Here is an 18,021-nt window from a genome sequence, read left to right on the forward strand (position 1 = left end):
AGAGCCTGCCCCCCTCGGCAGCTCTCAGTGGAGTATCTCCCCCAGCGTGGCAGTTATAAATTTGCTACACAGGACTCAAAGTACATTTTTCACATAGCAATGAAGGTGTGTATTTTATGGTCAGATTTCCAGACTACATAATTTTAGAACCTTGGAGTCAGCCTGTTGAAGTACTGGTTCAATCTCCTGCCTCTTCCTGGAGCACCCTGATAGATTCTGATTCAGTTTCTAGGATTAGGAGAGCCTACAACTGGCTAAGATGGACCCTAAGTGCTGGTATGAACAGAACAGAACAGAAAGCAGGAGAAGATTCCACATCCAAATAAGGATCTCTTAACTGGACTTCAAGTTAGGCTCGGGATTTGACCCCCTGCCCTCTAGTCTAACCACCTGCAGTGATAATAAGAACTAACCTCAGCTACATCCAGATTAAAACTTGAGTCCATGTGCATGAAGTAACCATGGCATTGGGGGGGGGGGGGTATGCCATCCTAGCTCTTCACTGGATAAGAGTGATGGCAAGCCCAGATGTCACGTTAAAACCTTGACATTAGTTCCTTATGTGTTAGACTATGATTATTTGAATGAAGACCTCTGATTAGTGATGGCGACATGAACGCATGCTCCCTCCTGGTGATAAAACAATAATAGTAAAGGAAAAGGAACTAAGTTTCCAGGAGGAAGAGAAAGTGAGCATAGGTAAGAGCAACAACAGAGGTGAAAGCAAGTGGATGCGTGGTGACTGGCTGAGCAGATCCGAGAATGCTGAATTATAAGCTAGCAGTGCAGCACCTAAGAATCAACCCAACTTTGCCTGCAAATCCCCATAAAGCTCAGGCATTGGTATAACCAGGTTCTTCTGGAAGAAGCTGTGAAGGTGGAGCTGGAAAAAAGGAGATTGGTTGATAGTCTAAAAGAAGAACCCAGACTTTCCCCCAACGCTGGCAGAAGGCAGGTGATTCCTAGAAGGTGTCTTGGCTGAGAGCACCAGGTATAGTTGGAGGAAGAGGTCTTGTGCTAAAAATATGGGGCTGAGATCCCAGCCTTTTTCCATACCTAGCCCCTGAAGGATTATACCCTTCAGATAGAAAGTAAAACATCTTCTCCAGGTAGCTTAACAGACCCAGGAGAATGTACCTGAAGACACTAACATGGTGGGCTCCCCAAAGAAACCACCTATTTGGATTAGCCTTCAAGTAAAGACCTGGGACAGTGAAACTCTGGGAAGCCTCACCCATGGGCACAGAGCTGTTTAGTGCCCGCCCAAATACCATCAGCCAAGGATCTTAATACATTTTTTTAAAAACAGGCCAAAATAAAGAAATAGTTAAAAAGCAATGCAAAGGAAACAGAGACTATCCTGAATGACTGAATAATTGTATTGAATCAATGTAGATTTTCTAATATGAATGTTTTAAATATGGTTAAAAGTTTCTCTGTGCTGCACAGTGGACAAAACTGAGATTGTAAATGGAAATCCTGAGAAAGTTAAAATCAGTCTATACAATTCAAACAGAAACCTGTTCAAGAAACAATCATTCATGTGACCCACAGTGGAGTTGATTGAAACAAACACCCACTTCTAGGATGCAGGAAGGTGAGATCCGCTCGCAGCTGGGAAGATGCGCTCACGATGCTGATACGGAAGCAACGAGAGAGGATGGCGAGGATTCCAAAGCCAGAGGAGGAGACACCCTCAGTGCTCTCACCCCCTTCATGTTAGGATTGGGAATGGCCATGTACCCTCTAGAAAATCACTGCATTACTGTAGGAACTAATGTCTGAAAACACATATTAAGACCCCTTATTGTGCTTAAGCCTCTGTAAAATTTTAACTTCTAAAACACCGTTGAATGAACTTAGTGTTTTTTGGTGTTTGCATTAGACTATAAAAGTACAACCTGTGGGTCAAATCCAGCCTAGTTCCTGTTTTAAAACAGATGGAGAGCTAAGAAAAGTTATTTTTTAAAATTAAACTTTAAATATATATATATATATATCTTTATTGATTTCAGAGAGAAGAAGGGAGAGGGAAAGAGAGAGAGAAACATCAATGATGAGGGTCATTGATCACCTGCCTCCTGCATGTCCCCCACTGGGGATCGAGCCCGCAACCCGGGCATGTGCCCTGACCAGGAATGGAACCTCGATCTCCTGGATCCTAGGTCGATCCTTAACTGCTGAGCCACGCCCAGCTGGGCAAACTTTTTTGAGATAATGGTAGATTCAAATACAGTCATAAGAAGTCATGTAGAGAGATCCTGTGATCCTTGACCTAGTTCCCCCAATATTAACTTCTTCAAACCTGTAGTACAGCATCATAGGACAACCAGGATATTGGCAAGGGCACAAAGTATAGAACAAGTCACCACAAGGAAGCTCCTTTTCCCTTTTATAGCTACACCCACTTTCCTCTTGCACCCACTCCCTCCTTGTCGATGGCAACCACTAATCTGCTGTCCATTCCTATAGTTTTGTCATTTTAAGAATGTGATATAACAAAATGTAATCATTTGAGCTTAACTTTGTTCATTCAGCATAATTCTCAAGAGAGTCCCCTAAGTTTTGTATGAATTAATTGGTTTCTTTATTGCCGAATAGTATTCCTTAATAGGATATACTGCTTTTTTTTTTTTAACCTGTTGAGGGACATATGTTTTGTTTCCAGTTTGGGTCCTCTATGAATAAAGCTGCTATGAACATTCACATATAGGTTTTGTGTGTGCGGACGCGTCCTCATTTCCCTGGGATAAATGCCAAGTGCAATTTCCAGGCCACGTGGTAGCGGCCAGACTTTTCCAGAGCAGGGGTACCACTTTCCTTTCCTACCAGCGCTGTGATCCAGGTTCCCTGTGTTCCTGTGACAGCATTCTGTGTTGTTACTATTTTTAATTTTTAGCTGTTCTGATGGATGTGTAGTGATATCTTATCGCAGTTTTAATTTGCATTTCCCTAATGGCTAATAATGTTGAACATCTTTTATGCGTTTATCTGCAACCTGTATATAATCTTCAGTGAAATGTGTCCTCGTGTCTTTTACCCATATTCTAATTGGAATATTTATTTTTTGCTGCTGTGTTTTGAGAGATTTTTATACATTCTAGATACTAGTTCTTTTTCGGATATATAGTTTGCAAATATTTTCTTCCAGTATCTTGTATCATTCTGCTAACAGGGTGCTTAGCAGGACAAAAGTTTTCAGTTTTGATGACTTCCAATTTATCCAATTTTCCTTTTATGAATTCTGCTGCTCCTTGATGTCTAAGAACGCTTTGCCTAGCCCTTGGTTCTATAGCTTTTCGCCTATGTTTTTGTCCTAAAAATTTTATAGTTTTACATTTGAGCCCATGACCTACTTTTGTATAATTGATTTTATAAAGAAAGTTAATTTTTCTGTAAAGTATGTGTTTCATGAAGAGGCCTGGTAGTAGGCCCCAAATTCTGAAGGAGCAGAGAGGTCAAAGAACGAAGCAAAGTCCAGCTTGTCGCTTTAAGGAGCTTGGTCAGGGAACTTACTCGCAGAGACGCGTCCTGGGCAGCCACGGGATAAAACGGACGGACGCCCATACCATCCCCAGCCCCCCAAGACCGCCTGTGTACATCCCCCAAAGAAACGGACCTACCCGCTCCTAGAGGGATGCAGGGTGACCAAGGGGAACAAGGGGACAAGCCCCCGGGGCCTGCTGGAAAGGGGAGGGCGTCAGGGGCTCAGTGGGTTAGTTTTAAATGGAGTCAGCTTCTGTACATGGATCAGGTCTGTCTGCACAGTAGGATGCTTGTATGCCTTATGTCTTACCTGCTTTTCCTATAAAGTCGTAAAATCGGGTAGGTTGAATCCTTTTTCGTCTTTTTCAAAATTGTTTTAGCTATTATAGTTCCTTTGCCTTTCCATATACACTTTAAAATAATCTTGTTTATGTGTACCAAGAAATTTTGCTGAAGTTTTGATAGGGATGGTTTAAAACCTATATATCGATTTTTGGGAGGACTGAGATCTATAATCTGTTGAATCTTCCAATCCATGGTATATCTCTCATTTATTTAAATTTTCTTTGATTTCTTTCATTGGTGTTTTAACATACAACTCTGCACGTTTTGTTAGACTTACACCGAGGTATTTAACTTAGTTGAATAATTGTAAATGGTACTGTAGTTTCAAGTTCAGTGTCTGTGTGTTCATGGCTGGTATAGGGCAATACAATTGGTTTTGTATGTTTATCTTGTGTCCTGGCAGCTGGCCACGCTCATTCATTCTGGGAGGCCCTGTACCGCGCTGAGTGAAAGCGGTGGGATGGACATCCTCTCCTTGTTTCTGAACTTAGGGGGAAAGCATTGTTTTTCACCACTGATTAAAGTGTTACCCAGCCCTGGTCGGCATGGCTCAGTTGGTTGAAGTGTTGTTCCTTAAACCAAAAGGTCTTGGGTTCGATTCCTGGTCAGGGGACATACCCAGATTGCAGGATCAATCCCCGGTTAGGGCACGTATGGGAGGCAACTGGTGTCTGTCTCTCTGTCTGTCTCTCCCTTCTTCTTTCTCTAAAATCAATAAACATATTCTCATGTGAGGATTAAACAAAAACAAAAGAAAGAAAAAAATGTTACCCATAGTTTTTTTTTGGAAAATGTTCTTTATCAAATTGAGGAAATTTCCTTCTATTATATTTTTCTGAGAGTTTTTAAGTAATGAAAAGGTGTTCAATTTTGTCAAATGATTTTTCTTCTATCATCAGGTGATTTTCTTCTTTAGCCTTCTTATGTCTTTAGGTGCATTACACTGATTGATTTTGGAATATTGAGATAGTCTTGTGTCTGCAATAAACTTTACTTAATCATGGTGTATAATTCTTTTCATATATTACTGAATTCATTTGTTAATATTTTGTTAAGGATTTTTACATCTGTGTTCATGAGGGATACTGGTCTGCATTTTTTTTGGTATTGTCTCTGTCTAGTTTTGGTATCATGGTAATTCAGCTTCATGAAATGAATTGAGAAGTCTTCTATTTTTTTGGAAGAGATTGTATATAATTTATGTTAATTCTTATTTAAACATTTGTTAAAATTTTCTAGTGAAACCATCTGGGCCTGGAGATTTCTCTTTTGGTAGTTTTTAATTTATGAGTTCAGTTTCCTCAATAGTTTTAGGGCTTTCTAAGTGATCTATTTGATACTGAGTGGGTGTGGTAATTTGTGTTTTTCAAGGACTTGGTTCATTTCAACTATGTTGTCAAATATTTGTGTTCACAGCACTCATCATAGTGTTGTTCATAGCATTCCCTTATTTTCATTTTGATTTTTTGATTTCTGCAGGTTCTGCAGTGATATCCCCTATTTCCTTCCTTATATTGGTAATTTGTGTCATTTTTTTTTCTTTGTCAGTCTTGCTAGAGATTTGTCAATTTTATTGATTTTTTTTCAAAGAATCAGCTCTTTGTTTTATTGATTTTCTTTATTGTTTTTCTGCTTTCAATCTCATTAGTTTATGCTTTTTTTCTTCTCTCATGCTTTGGAGTTATTTTGCTCTTTTTTTCTAGATGCTTGAGAGTGGAGCTTAGATGATTGATTTGAGATTTTTATATTTTTTAATGTATGCACTTAGTGCCGTTTATAAAGTTCCCTCTTGTCATTGTTTTAGCTATTTTCCATAGACTTTTATATGCTATATTTTAATTTTCATACAGTTCAGTATATTTTTAAATTTCCCTTGAGACTTCCTCTTTGGCTCATTTATTATTTAGAATGTTGTTTAGTTTCCAAGCGTTTGGAGATTTTTCTGTTATTGATTTCAAGTTCCTTCTTTTTCTATTTTTGATTTTCAGTTTCTTTCTGTTATTAATACCTAATTGTTTCAATTGTAGGGATAGAGTTTACTCTGTGATTTTTCATTTCTTTTAAATTTGCTGAGATATGTTTGAATACCCAGGGTATGCTATATCTTGGCATGTGTTCTGAGGGCACTTGAAAAGAATATATATTCTGCTTTTGTTGGGTGGAGTAATCTATACATGTTGATAAAATTTTGTTGATTGATGGTATTATTGATTTTTTTCTATATTCTTGCTGATTTCTGTCTAGTTCAACCAATTGATGAGAGAAGGGGTGTTGAAGTTTGTTCTATTTTCTTTATATATTCTGCAGCTCTGTTTTTTGGTGTATACACACTTAGGATTGCTTTCTCTTCTTGGTGGATTGACCCTTTTATCATTATATTATGTCCCTCCCTCTTACTGGTAATTTTCTTTGCTCTGAAGTCTACTTTATGTGATAACATAGCCACTCCTGCTTTCCTTTCTTAATGCTTGCATGATATAACTTTTCAGCCTGATAAGTTATATCAGGCTGCATGATATATTTACTTTCAGCCTGCCTATAGCATTATATTTGAAATGAGTTTCTTGCAGACAGCATATAATTGGGTGATGTTTTTTAATCCATTCTGCCATTCTCTGTTTTTAAATAATTGGTATATTCAGACCATTTATATTTAAAATAATTATTGATATATCAGGGCTTAAGTCTGGCATTTTATTTATTTTTATCCTTTTTGTTTTTAATTTTTCTGTTTAAATTTTCCTGCCTTCCTCTTAGTTACTTGAACATTTGTAAAGAATCCTATTTTGATTTATGTATAACATTTTGACTATTTTTTGTATAGCTTCTTTTATTGGTTGTTCTAGGTTACATTATATATACATAACTATCACATCTTCTAGTGTCATTTTACCAGTTCCAGAGAGGTGCAGTAGCCTTACCTCCTTACTGTCCCTCTACCCTGCCCTGTTTATAACATAATTATAATTTAAAATTATAACATAATTATAAATTAAATATTAATTCTACAGACACTTAGAATCACATGATAAAGTGTAATAATTTTTCTTTAACCACCAAACATAATTTAGAAAACAAGAAGAAAAAGTCTACTGTATTTAACCATGTTTTTATTCTTTGTTGTGTTTTTATTTCTCCTGATATTCCAAGATTCCTTTTATTTATTAATTTTGTTTAAAGAACTCTTTAGCAATTCTTTTAGGGTAGACCTAATGGTGACAAATTCTCTTAGTTTTCTTTCATCTGAGAATGTCTTGACTTCCCTCTTCATTCCTGAAGGATATTTTCATTGTGTATAAATTCTGGATTATGATTTTTTTCTTTCAGCACTTGAACATATTGTGCCATATACTTCTGGTCTCCATGGTTTCTGATGAGAAATCTGCTTTAATTAAAATTGTTTTCTCTCTCTAGGTAAGGTGTTGTTTCTCTCTTGCAATTTCTAAGATTGTTTTTTTGTTTTAAGTTTTTAGAAGTTTGACTGTAATATATCATAATGTGAATTTCCTTAGGTTTATGCTATTTAGAATTTGCTTAGCTTCTTGGGAAGTTTTCAGGCATTATTTCTTTGGGTACTTTTTTACCCCTTTCTTTCCTCTTCTTCCAGGACTCCAATGACACAATTGTTAGGTACTTTATTATAATTTCATACATTCCTGAGATTCTGTTGACCCCCCCCCCCAATTCTTTTTTTTCTTTTCTTTTTTCTTTTTTTAAATATATCTTTATTGATTTCAGAGAGAGGAAATGAGAGGGAGGGAGAGAGAGACAGAAACATCAATGATGAGAGAGTCATTGATCGGCTGCAGCCCGCAACCCGGGCATGTGCCCTGACGGGGAATTGAACCCCAATCGCCTGGATCCCAGGTCGACGCTCAACCGCTGAGCCACACCTGGCAGGGCCCTGCCCTCCAATTCTGTTGTCTCTTGGTTGTTCAGATTCGGCAGTTTCTGTTCACCGATCGTTTTCTCCGTCCCCTCTAGTCTATCGTTGAGCCTACCCACTGGGTTTTTATTTGATATTACAGCGTTTAGCTCTAAGATTTCCATTTGGTTTTGTCTTCTGTTTCTTTGCGGAAAGTTTCCTGCAGAGTCATTGTTCCAGGCGTGTTTCTGTTGCTTGCTGAGTCACTTTCTGACGGCTGCTTTCAGTCTTTGTCAGGCAGCGCTAACCTCTGTGGCATCTTGGTGGTGTCCTCTCTCGGTCGTCCTCTCCCATTCCACCTCAGACCTTCTGTGTGCTCGGTATGAGATGGGAGTTTTGATTGAAACCTGGATATCTGGGCATCAGGTGACGAGACTCTGGATCTTCCTTAAACTCCGTGTTTTAACAGGCCTCGTCTGACAAAGTCCCAGCAGGGAAGCGGGGCGTTACTGCCAGGTAGCGGTGCAAGCCGAGCTTCTCCACTTAGCCCCCGGTGACGCCCGAGGAGGGGCGCCTCCTTCCTGGTGGGCTGGGGGGGAGCTCCAGCTCCCGCAGCCTTTGGTGATGTCACCCTGGCTGGGAGGGCCGGGGGCGCCTCACTGCTGCGTCCTGCCTGGACTCCAGTGACACCGTGACTCGTGGGGAGAGGGTGACCTCGTTCCGCTGAGGTGAACAGCTGACTCTCCGGCGGGCCTTGCTGACCCCGCGGGGAGAGGGGCAGGGCTGCCTCGACGTTGCCTCTGGGGGCTCCACGCATCTCTCCGCGGCTGGTGCTGCCAGTGAGGCCTCGTTGTCTGCGGCCGGGGGGCTCTGCTGCTCTGCTCGGCCTCTGCTGGGGAGTTTGCGGTGAGGGTGGAAATCCAGGCTGGTGTGGGCGGGGGACACAGTTTTTTTCTGTGGTATTTGGCTGAATTAGAGTTGTTATTGTCTAAAAGTATTTTGTCTTGGTTTGCTGCCTCTTTCCTTGTTGTTGTTTTTTTTATGTAAAAAGATCAGGCTTTGCTGGGCTTTTTTGTTTGCGCCCGTGGCTGTTTCAAGGTCGTCAGCTTTTTCAACTTCAAGTCTGGGACATATGAGTGTATTAGTTTGCCTGGGCCTTGTAACAAAATGTTACAAACTGTGTGGCGTGAACAACAGACCCAGAGTTCGCGGTGCCTTGTGTATCTAGCATAGTGGCTTCAATGGAATAAATGCATTCCTCCAAAATGCAGCTATATGTTTGGCTATTAAATCCTATATTTTCTTAAGTGCTTGTATCTTAATATGAAAAATAGTGACTGAATTATGTGTTTATTTTCCAAGCTCTGAGACTGCTCTTGACTCATGTTTGTTTTTTTAAACCACTGTATTGCGAATGATTGACATATAAAAGGCTGTCCATATTTATGTATACAACTTGATGAATTTGGACATTAATGAAACTAGCACCACAATCTATGCCATGAACATATCCCTTACCTCCAAAAGTTTCCTCCCTCCCTCTATTATTTTTATTGATAGTTATTTCAGAGCTTTGTGTGTGTGTGTGTGTATTTGTGTATGGATGTGTGTATATATATATACACACATATATGTATATTTGTTCTCCCAAAAATTCTTGGGTGTAACTCTTATTAATAGAAACCCTTGGTTATAAATTAAACTATGTATGTAGCAGACTTTATGTTTGAAGCTGAAGAAGTGTTTTAGTTTGGTTACTTATAATTTTAGTCATCAAAATCATTTGAGAATGACTATCAATTTGTCTTAGCCAAGAGATATGTTTGCGATCGAAAACGGTTTTAGCTCACACTACTTACTTTTGGAAGATTTTCCTCAAGCTGATGAAAATGAGAAATTTCAAAGCTGCAATATTCTTGCTTTCAGAAACAGAAAAACAAAAGAAATTTTACCAAATGGGAAGAATGTTAGCTCAGTTATTTTCTGTTTTATCATTTTAGTGTGTAAAATTTTCGCATGATGAGAGATCTGCTGTGCACAACTCAAGTGCAATGTGAAGGCTACTAAGCATGGGCCCTTTGGCCTCATTTTATATAATAATTTTTTAGGCAGTTCACCATACCTGATAAAAGACATATTGATCAGAAAACTTAAAAGCCTAATTCTTATTTTGTGTGAAGCACACAAAGCCAAATAAATTTTATCTCTGATGGGTTCATCCTGTTTGGGAAGCAACCGTATCATTTCGTTGTGAGTAAAAAACATTTCGGAGATCACACATCAGGCTCTTATCAGGCAGAGGTCTGGGTTATCAGCTGTCAGCTGCCAACGTCCAAACAAGTCTGTTCCATTCTAACGGCTTAGGTCCTTGGGCATTTGGGTTTTCCCCTCCTTGGCAGGCAAGAAAGCGTGCCAATTTAAATTAAGTGCAGCCACTGCTGTTAGGTGCCTTCCCAAGAGGGTTTGCCTGTGAACACCGTGCTGAGTTTGAAGGGAGAGACTCTTCATGGGGCTGTAAAGGAAGGAGAACCCTGGTCCGTGGGCAGCCTCCCTGCTCCCAGCAGCTCGGGCTCCAGGGCGGCACAGGCCTTTGAGGGGGAAAAACTTGGATGGACTGGGGCATACAAAAGAGGGTTGTTTTGAGTGGTGACTCTCGGGGGTGGTGGTGGTGGTGAGGGGTCACTTTAAAAAGCTGTTTAGAGGCAGTGTGGCCTAATGTGAGGAGCGTGGACTTTGGAGCCCCACAGATTGGCCATTTCCCACATATCTGACTTTGAGATGAATCACTCAGTCTTTTAGGTTTCAAATTGGGCTTAATTCTTACTTTGAAGGATTATTATAAATATTACATTGAATTTAAAATTCTCAAGTCGCCAAAACTAAGGAAGAAATAGAAAATATGAATAGGCCTATAACAAGGAAAGACACTGAATTAATAATTAAAAATTGCCATGAACAAAAGCCTAGGTCCAGATAGTGTCGCTGGTGATTTCCACCAGACATTTGAAGGAATGATGTTAGTTCTTTAAAAAATCTTTCAGAAAATAAAGGAGTAGCGGAAACTTCCCAGTTCATTCTGTGAGGCGACTAGTAACCCTAATGTCAAAGCCATACAAAAGCATGATAAGAAAATGACAGACCTCTGTCCTTCAGAAATATGGACACAAAAATCTTCAACAAAATACAAGGAAACCTATGGTGTCATTTGGGTACAGACTTACCAGGGGGATCACTTTGTAAGTTATGTAAATGTCTAACCACTGTGCTGTATGCTTGAAACTGATATAATACTGAATGTCAGCTGTAATTAAAAATAAAAATTTTTAAAATTAAAAGTAAAGAATATAGTGCATCTCTTATAAATAGCAAAAAACAAAGTAGTAAACCGAACCCAGCAACATATAAAAAGAATTGTACATCATGATCAAGTAGGATTTATCCCAAGAATGTGGGATCAGTTTATATAAAAAACAATGTCATATACTACAAAGGACAAAGGCCACATGATCATCTTAACAGATGCAGAAAGAGGGTTAGACAAAAGTCTAACACCCGATCATCAACGCTCTCAACAAACCAGGCATTGCAGACGGGAACTTCCTCAATCTGGTAAAAAGCATCTACGAAAAACCTGCAGCTAACATCTTACTTAATGGGGAAAGACTGAAACCTTTCCCTTAAGATCAGAAACATGGTTGCTGTCACTACTTCAATTTAACATTGTATTGGAGTTAACTAGTGCAATGAGGTAAGAAAAAGAAATAAGATGAACCCGGAGTGGAAAGGAAGAAGTCGAAGCTGTCGTTATTTAAAGATAACGTGACTCTATATGTAGAAAATTTTAAGAAACACACACTAGTAGCATCAATGAGCTTGACAAGGTCACAGAATACAAGAACAATATACAAAAATCAATTGAATTTCTATATATTAGGAATGAATAATACAATAATGAGATTAGGAAAGCAATTTCATGCCTAATAGCATCAGATAGGATAAAATACTTAGGAATAAATTTAGCAAAATAACTGCAAGACTTGCACATTGGAAGCTGTACAGCATCTCTAACAAGAAACTAAAGAAGATTCAAATAAATGGAGGGGATTTTACATTCACCAATTCATTGGAAGACTCAATATTGTTAAGATGGTAATTCTTCCAAAATTGAGGTTCAATTAGGAGAGAACTGCCATTTTAATTCCTATCAAATCCCAGCAGGTTTTTCTTTTTTTGTGTGTGTGGGGTTTTTTTGGGCAAAAATTGAGATGCTGACAAGCTAATCCTAAAACTTATGTGGAACTACAAAGGGCCCCCAAGTAGCCAAAACAATCTTGTACATTGGGGGAGTTACACTTCCCAATATCAAAACTTGCTGAAAAGCTATAGTAATTAAGACTCTGGGGTACTGGCATAAGGATAGACATACAAATCAATGGAACAGAATTAAGAGTCCAGAAATAAACCCTTATATTCATGGTCAATTGATTTTTTTAACAAAAGTACCAAGACAGTTCTGTAGGGAAAGAATAGTCTTTTCAAGAAATGGTCCTGTGACCATGGCATATCCACATGTAAAGCTGAATCTAGATTTGTGTTTTGTGCAAAAAGCTTAACTCAAAAATGGATCAACCTGATGTAAAACCTAAAACTATAAAACTTTCAGATGAAAATATAGGAGAAAATATTTGTGACCTTGACTCAGGGAAAAAATTCTTACATATTATGCCAAAAGCATGATCCATAAAATTAAAAAAAAAATGAATTCTACTATAGCAAAATTAAAATTGTATGGCTTCAAAAGATACTATTAAGAAAATGGAAGATAAGCCACAGACTGGGAGAAAACATATGCAAATCATACACCTGATAAAGGACTTACTTCAAAATGTTTAAAGAATTCTTTTAACTTAATAAAGAAGAAAAATTATTATAAAATGGGCTAAAGATTTGAATACACATTTCACCAAAAAAGCTATGTGAATGGTCAGTAAGCATGCAGAAGGATGCTCAACATTAGTCATTAGAGAAATGCAAACTAAAACCAGGATGAAATACCACTTCGTCCACACTGAAATGTTATAATAAAAAAGATAACAATAATAAGTGTGGGAGAGGATATGGGGAAATGAGAACACTTATACTTTTCTGGTGAGAATGTAAATGGTGCAGCTACTTAGGAATATAGTTTGGCAGTTTCTTTTAAAAGTTAAACATAAATTTACCATGTGACTCAGAAATTCTACTCCTAGGAATCTACTGGCAGAAGTAAAACATCCACACACAGACTTGAATGTGAATGTTCATGACAACTTTATTCATAATAGCTGCCAGACTGGAAACAAATGTCCATCAGCTGATGAAATGGCTACAGTGTCCTTTACTCATACAGCAGAATACTATTCAGCCATAAAAAGAACTATTTATACATGCTATAACGTGAACCACAAAACATATTAAATGAAAGAAGCCAGATGCAAAACCCCACATATTCTAGAACTCCATTTATATGAAACATCCAGTTAAATCACAGAGACAGAAAGTAGTTTAGCAGCTGCCTGGGGTTGGCATGGGAACAGGGAGTGACTGCAAGTGGGCACGAGGGGTCTTTTTGGGTGATGGAAATGTTCCAACGTTGAGTTGTGGCAGCGGTTGCACAATTTAGTAAATTTAGTAAAAATTATTGACGTAAACCCTTGAAATGGGTGAATTTTATGCTATGTCAGTATTTCTTAATAAAAGTGTTAATGATTAAACAAGTTTAATTTATATTACAGTGACTGGCACGTGGTCCTCAATAAATGATCGTGTTATTCTTTCAGGATGTGTTTCATCTTCTGAGCTCAGACCTGACGCCCCAGAGGGCAGGGATGGCACGAAACGCTGACAGCTGACACTTACCAAGCAGTCACCGTGTCCCAGACACCGTGCAAGTGCTCTGTGGGCATTACCTGCTCTAATCCGTACAACAGTCCTCTGACACTGGTCGTGTTATGATGCTTGTTCTACGGATAAGGAAATGGGACCTTTGTGAAGGTCGTGGGGCCGAGGCCTGGAGAACCCTTCGCCTCCAACTGATCTAACCTGTTCTAATGTATTGAGAACCATTAAGACCTAAGAGTTTCTAGTCTGGCCATGGGCCAGCTTGGTGGCTCTGAGCATCTCTTCATCCTGTGCTTGGCCCTGCTGAATCTTTCCCTGTTTGAAACCTTGCTGTTGGAGATTACTTGGCAGTTCAGCTTCGTGATGAGATTGTTGGTCACCGTAACAGTAGTTATCTGCCTAACGCAGACTCATGTTCATCCTGTTACAAGACTGTGACCTCTCTTGCCCCGTGTTGGGGAATGGTATGTGCGCCGTTTCTGCACACTGCCTGGTTGACTTCTGTGACTTGGGCCAAAGTTTCTGCCTGACCTCTGCCCTGGGAGGTCCCTGCAGGTCATGAAAACTTTCCCCCAGGCTTTTCCCTCAGCCGGGACTCAGGAGTCCCATGGTCCATTCATCATTATCTTTGGGCCACAGTGCAGCCTCACTGTAGGAGGAAAGAGTTGGGAATGTTTTATCGCTTAGGATTTAGCTCCCGGTGACTCTCTAGTCTGTGGGGTTCGAAGGGTTGGGCAGAGTTTCAGTTGCTAGTTGGGCTTGGGCCCAAATCCCTATCACACTTCCATGGCATTGCTCTAGCCCTGGGGTTCTCATGGTTTCATTGGCTCTAACCATTACGCACATAGCTAATGTTCTATTTTAGATTCCTACTAGACATTAGTTGAAACATATAAAAGGAGTGTGTAGATACCCAGAGGGTCCTATGTGAGGTCAGGCATGAGTGAAAACCTCCCCCATACCCACCAGCATTCAGACAAATTCAGAGTTTGTGCACTTTTCTGCAGCTGACCATTTGACACTTCTAGTATTTTGTCATAGTACCCTAGACGACCTCAAGCTTCTTGTACTCTTTGCCTTTGCTAAAGGCCTCCCCCATGTCTGGATTCAGTCCACTCACCAATCACTACTTATCCAATAGCTCCCATGACCAGGACCTGGGCTAGGTGCTCAGGGGAGGCAAAGACGCCTAAGAACACTTAATTTACATTAATTGGGGAGGCGCTAACTCCACATCATTGTTAAAACTGCAATTGCGTCTAGACTGCTGGGGTCAGATTAATCACAGTTGAGGTGTAGCTGGGACCTAGAAAAACTCATCTCCAGGGCAGGGCTCTCTAATTAGGCACGGAAGCTGCTAGCTCTGATTGCTGTCCCAGAGGGGGAGGAGACAGCCAGGGGCTGGGGTGGGCTGAGTGTCGGGACGATGGTAAGGGGGCTCTAAGATCCACTTAGCCAGAGCAGCTCTGTTGACAGGTAATAAGACTTATCTATCATTTTAACTGAAATTTGGGTTTATCTGTGATTTTCCAGCAGCCCTCCCTCCCCCAAATTTGCTTAATTCTCAACCAGTTAATATGCTCCTAGATAACTGAGAAGTAAAAGTATATATATAAGCCATTATGGGGCAAAGATTAACTCATGGCACACTTTCTCTTTGAATTGGCTTCCAGTGTTCACTGGCCTTACTGGGCATTCTCCTGTTCCCCTCCTCCGACTCCTTCCATCACGTTTTAGCTAAGTCATGTGCTAAATTGGCTGCTGTAATATGATGGAGGTTATGTGACATGGGTTTTGTGGGAAAATGAATTCTGTGCGGGTAACAGAGCAAATCGGCTTCGCCTTCAATCCCTCTCACTCCGGCATCTGGGGCACCGGCTCCGTGGAGTCCCTCTGGTCTGTGGAGGGCAGGAGAGGGGCGAGGAGGGCGATGGGGAGCGCATGGGCCTCGCCCCTCCTCTCCTCCTCGCAGCATTCAACAAGAGCTGCTTAATTTTTATCTTGATTATATGTTGGGCTTCAGCATAGGATTTCTTTTGAACACCAAATCCTGTTGTTAAGCAAAAATATTGAAAGTCGCTGCTGTAAGAAAGCTGGTATTAAGTGGAATCTAGTGACTTAAAAGAGGTCTGCTTATGGACTTGAAATAATCCAGAGGAGCAAATGCACTGTCCGTCTTGGACATCCTCTAGGTTCATGCTCTCTCGACTCAGCTAAGTCCTAAGAACATTGTAGCCCAGATCTTTATTTCACCACCCAGCTTTCAGTCTTGTCTTAATCCTGAGCATAGTGAAGTGGCATTCAGATTGAGGGGGTTATAAAGATATGCATAAAGTTTTGCATTGTTTATGTTTGCATTAGGGATGCAAAAGTTTTAGACTTTGTCTATGGAATACCCTTTCCCTAAACATGCTTTTTCTTCCTATCTTAAGATTATTTTCTTTTCTTTATGTCCAGGCTAGAAATTACTAAATAATTGAAAAGTACTGTGATTTTTATTATTTTTCTCAGGCGGGGCTCTTTTGAGCACACTAAAGGCTTTGTGCTCCTCTAATGTTCTGTCATGAAACAGGGCTTCTGTAGGCACAGCCTTGTTTGCCATCTGCTTGCTAGTAACAGCTGGAGCCAGGTGTTAGGAGCCAGGCATTTCTGCCTCCCTTGCTTACCACGATTCTAGGAAGTTTCATAACAGCTTGATTTCCAGGAATAAGGACACTAGCCTTGCAGACTTCACAGGCTTGTTTTGAGTTGAAATGAATAATGCTACGTGAAGGCTTTTTGCAGAGATCAAGAGCCATACAAATCCACATGGTTGAGTCCCTTAAAGTGATCAGGGCTCTGCAGTTTTCACACAACAAAGACACTTGTTATCTAAAGGCATCTTGACTTATTTTTCAGTACATTGAGGTTTACTTTTTTTCAAGAGAAAAAGAAACTATAAAAGCTATGGGACTTACTTTGAGTAACTACACAGGGATTTTTTCTGTAACCTTTATATAAGTGTCATTTTTAAAGAAAGAATAATGGATTATCAGGCGTGTATATTTGTGACGTGAATTTTATTGTGTGCTACCGTGCTATTACTGTTCTATACAGATTTGACATTTGTGTTTTAAGTCCATGGAATTTTGCATTCTTTTATTAAAAACAGAGGTATTACAAAGGAGAATGTAACAATAGCAATGCTTTATATTTTCTTTATCTTGTTTATATCCATGAAGTAATTAGTATTAACAGGAAGGCATTAATATTTGGCACCTATGTTGTGTGTGAACAGCACATTTCATTGTGTTGAAACAGACATTACAAAGATGAATGTACAAACAGAAAAGCTAGCCTTTTTTTTCCCTTCCTAAAAGAGGTTTTAGGATGTATGTAGCTCAAAACACTTAATATTTTTCACTTTTACAAATCCTTGAGGTTTCAAACTAGTATAACTGAGCTGCACTTGATTCATTTGTATTTGGAATATAGTGCTTCCTTTCCCTCATTTTGTGGTATTATAGAGGAAATGGGTTTTCAGTGTACATGATTCAAGTGGGGAAAAAACTGCATATTTAATTCCAAAATATTCCTAGACTGGAAAAAAAAAGCTCTTTTGGAGTAGTGATGTTTATTTTATAATAATTCTACAGCCAAACAATTTATTATGTTAATGAAGAAATATAAACAGCATTATCGAACAAAATACTTACTATTTTCTAGCTGCCTTGCAGAAATGATTTACTCAAGAAAACAGAACAAAAATTTCTCAGTTTCATTAATCAGCTTTGTAAATATTTTGTCAGAGCTTTTTTTCTCGGGATGGGGAAACATAAAAAAAGTTTGAAAGCTCATATGTGTCTATTTTGTTTTATCTTGGTGTATTTATTGAGAGTAAATTCTGTATGTCTTTGCAGTTCATCAATATGCGTATTTAGAAGTTTTTCAAGTTCTTTTGCTCGCTTCTCTTCCTCCAGAAGGAAATGCTGCGCGGCCAGGGAAGCCGGGAAGGATGTATCTGGGGGGGACTAAAGGAAGAAAGACAAATTAGCCGAGGAGCACAAAGCCTTTTTAAATCTTCATACTCCCAAGAATTCTTCAGCCCTGACATGTTGTCAAACGCTGCAGCCCTTAATGAAATCACATACCTTAAGCTGAATTCCCTCTACTAGTGTAATGCGGTCTCTAAGGAAACCCGCGAGGAGCTAAACCACCACAGCTCCATGACGATAGAAAGCTCTAGAAGTGAATCTTACAGTCGAAGCGCAGTGCAGGGGCAGCACAATTACCATGAAACTTACCTAAAACATACCCCACTGACTTGCAAAGCCAATGGTTTTCATCTGAAAGTAGGCAACTCTAAGAAGCTGAAGTAAAGATTCTAGAAGAACGGGGCAATGAAAGCTTATATAGGAAAATAATTAAGGATTGGCTTTGAAAGGGGGCTAACGGAGTTAGGTGAG

General features: G+C 39.5%; 1 protein-coding gene and 1 long non-coding RNA gene across 2 annotated transcripts in view; one reads left to right on the forward strand and one right to left on the reverse strand.

The window, feature by feature from the left end:
* Positions 1-18,021, forward strand: part of LOC107532444 (uncharacterized) — a 219,773-nt gene that overhangs the window by 66,710 nt on the left and 135,042 nt on the right. The window lies entirely within an intron of this gene.
* DEUP1 (deuterosome assembly protein 1) overlaps positions 16,924-18,021 on the reverse strand; it is a 76,509-nt gene continuing 75,411 nt past the window's right edge. Inside the window, exon 15 of the mRNA XM_087822121.1 lies at positions 16,924-17,586. Within this exon, the coding sequence (XP_087678247.1) occupies positions 17,410-17,586 (177 nt within the window). The 3' untranslated portion in view covers positions 16,924-17,409. The remainder of the gene's footprint in view (positions 17,587-18,021) is intronic.

This window comes from Miniopterus natalensis, chromosome 11 (genome assembly GCF_054644295.1).
Source record: "Miniopterus natalensis isolate mMinNat1 chromosome 11, mMinNat1.hap1, whole genome shotgun sequence".
Taxonomy (NCBI): domain Eukaryota; kingdom Metazoa; phylum Chordata; class Mammalia; order Chiroptera; family Miniopteridae; genus Miniopterus; species Miniopterus natalensis.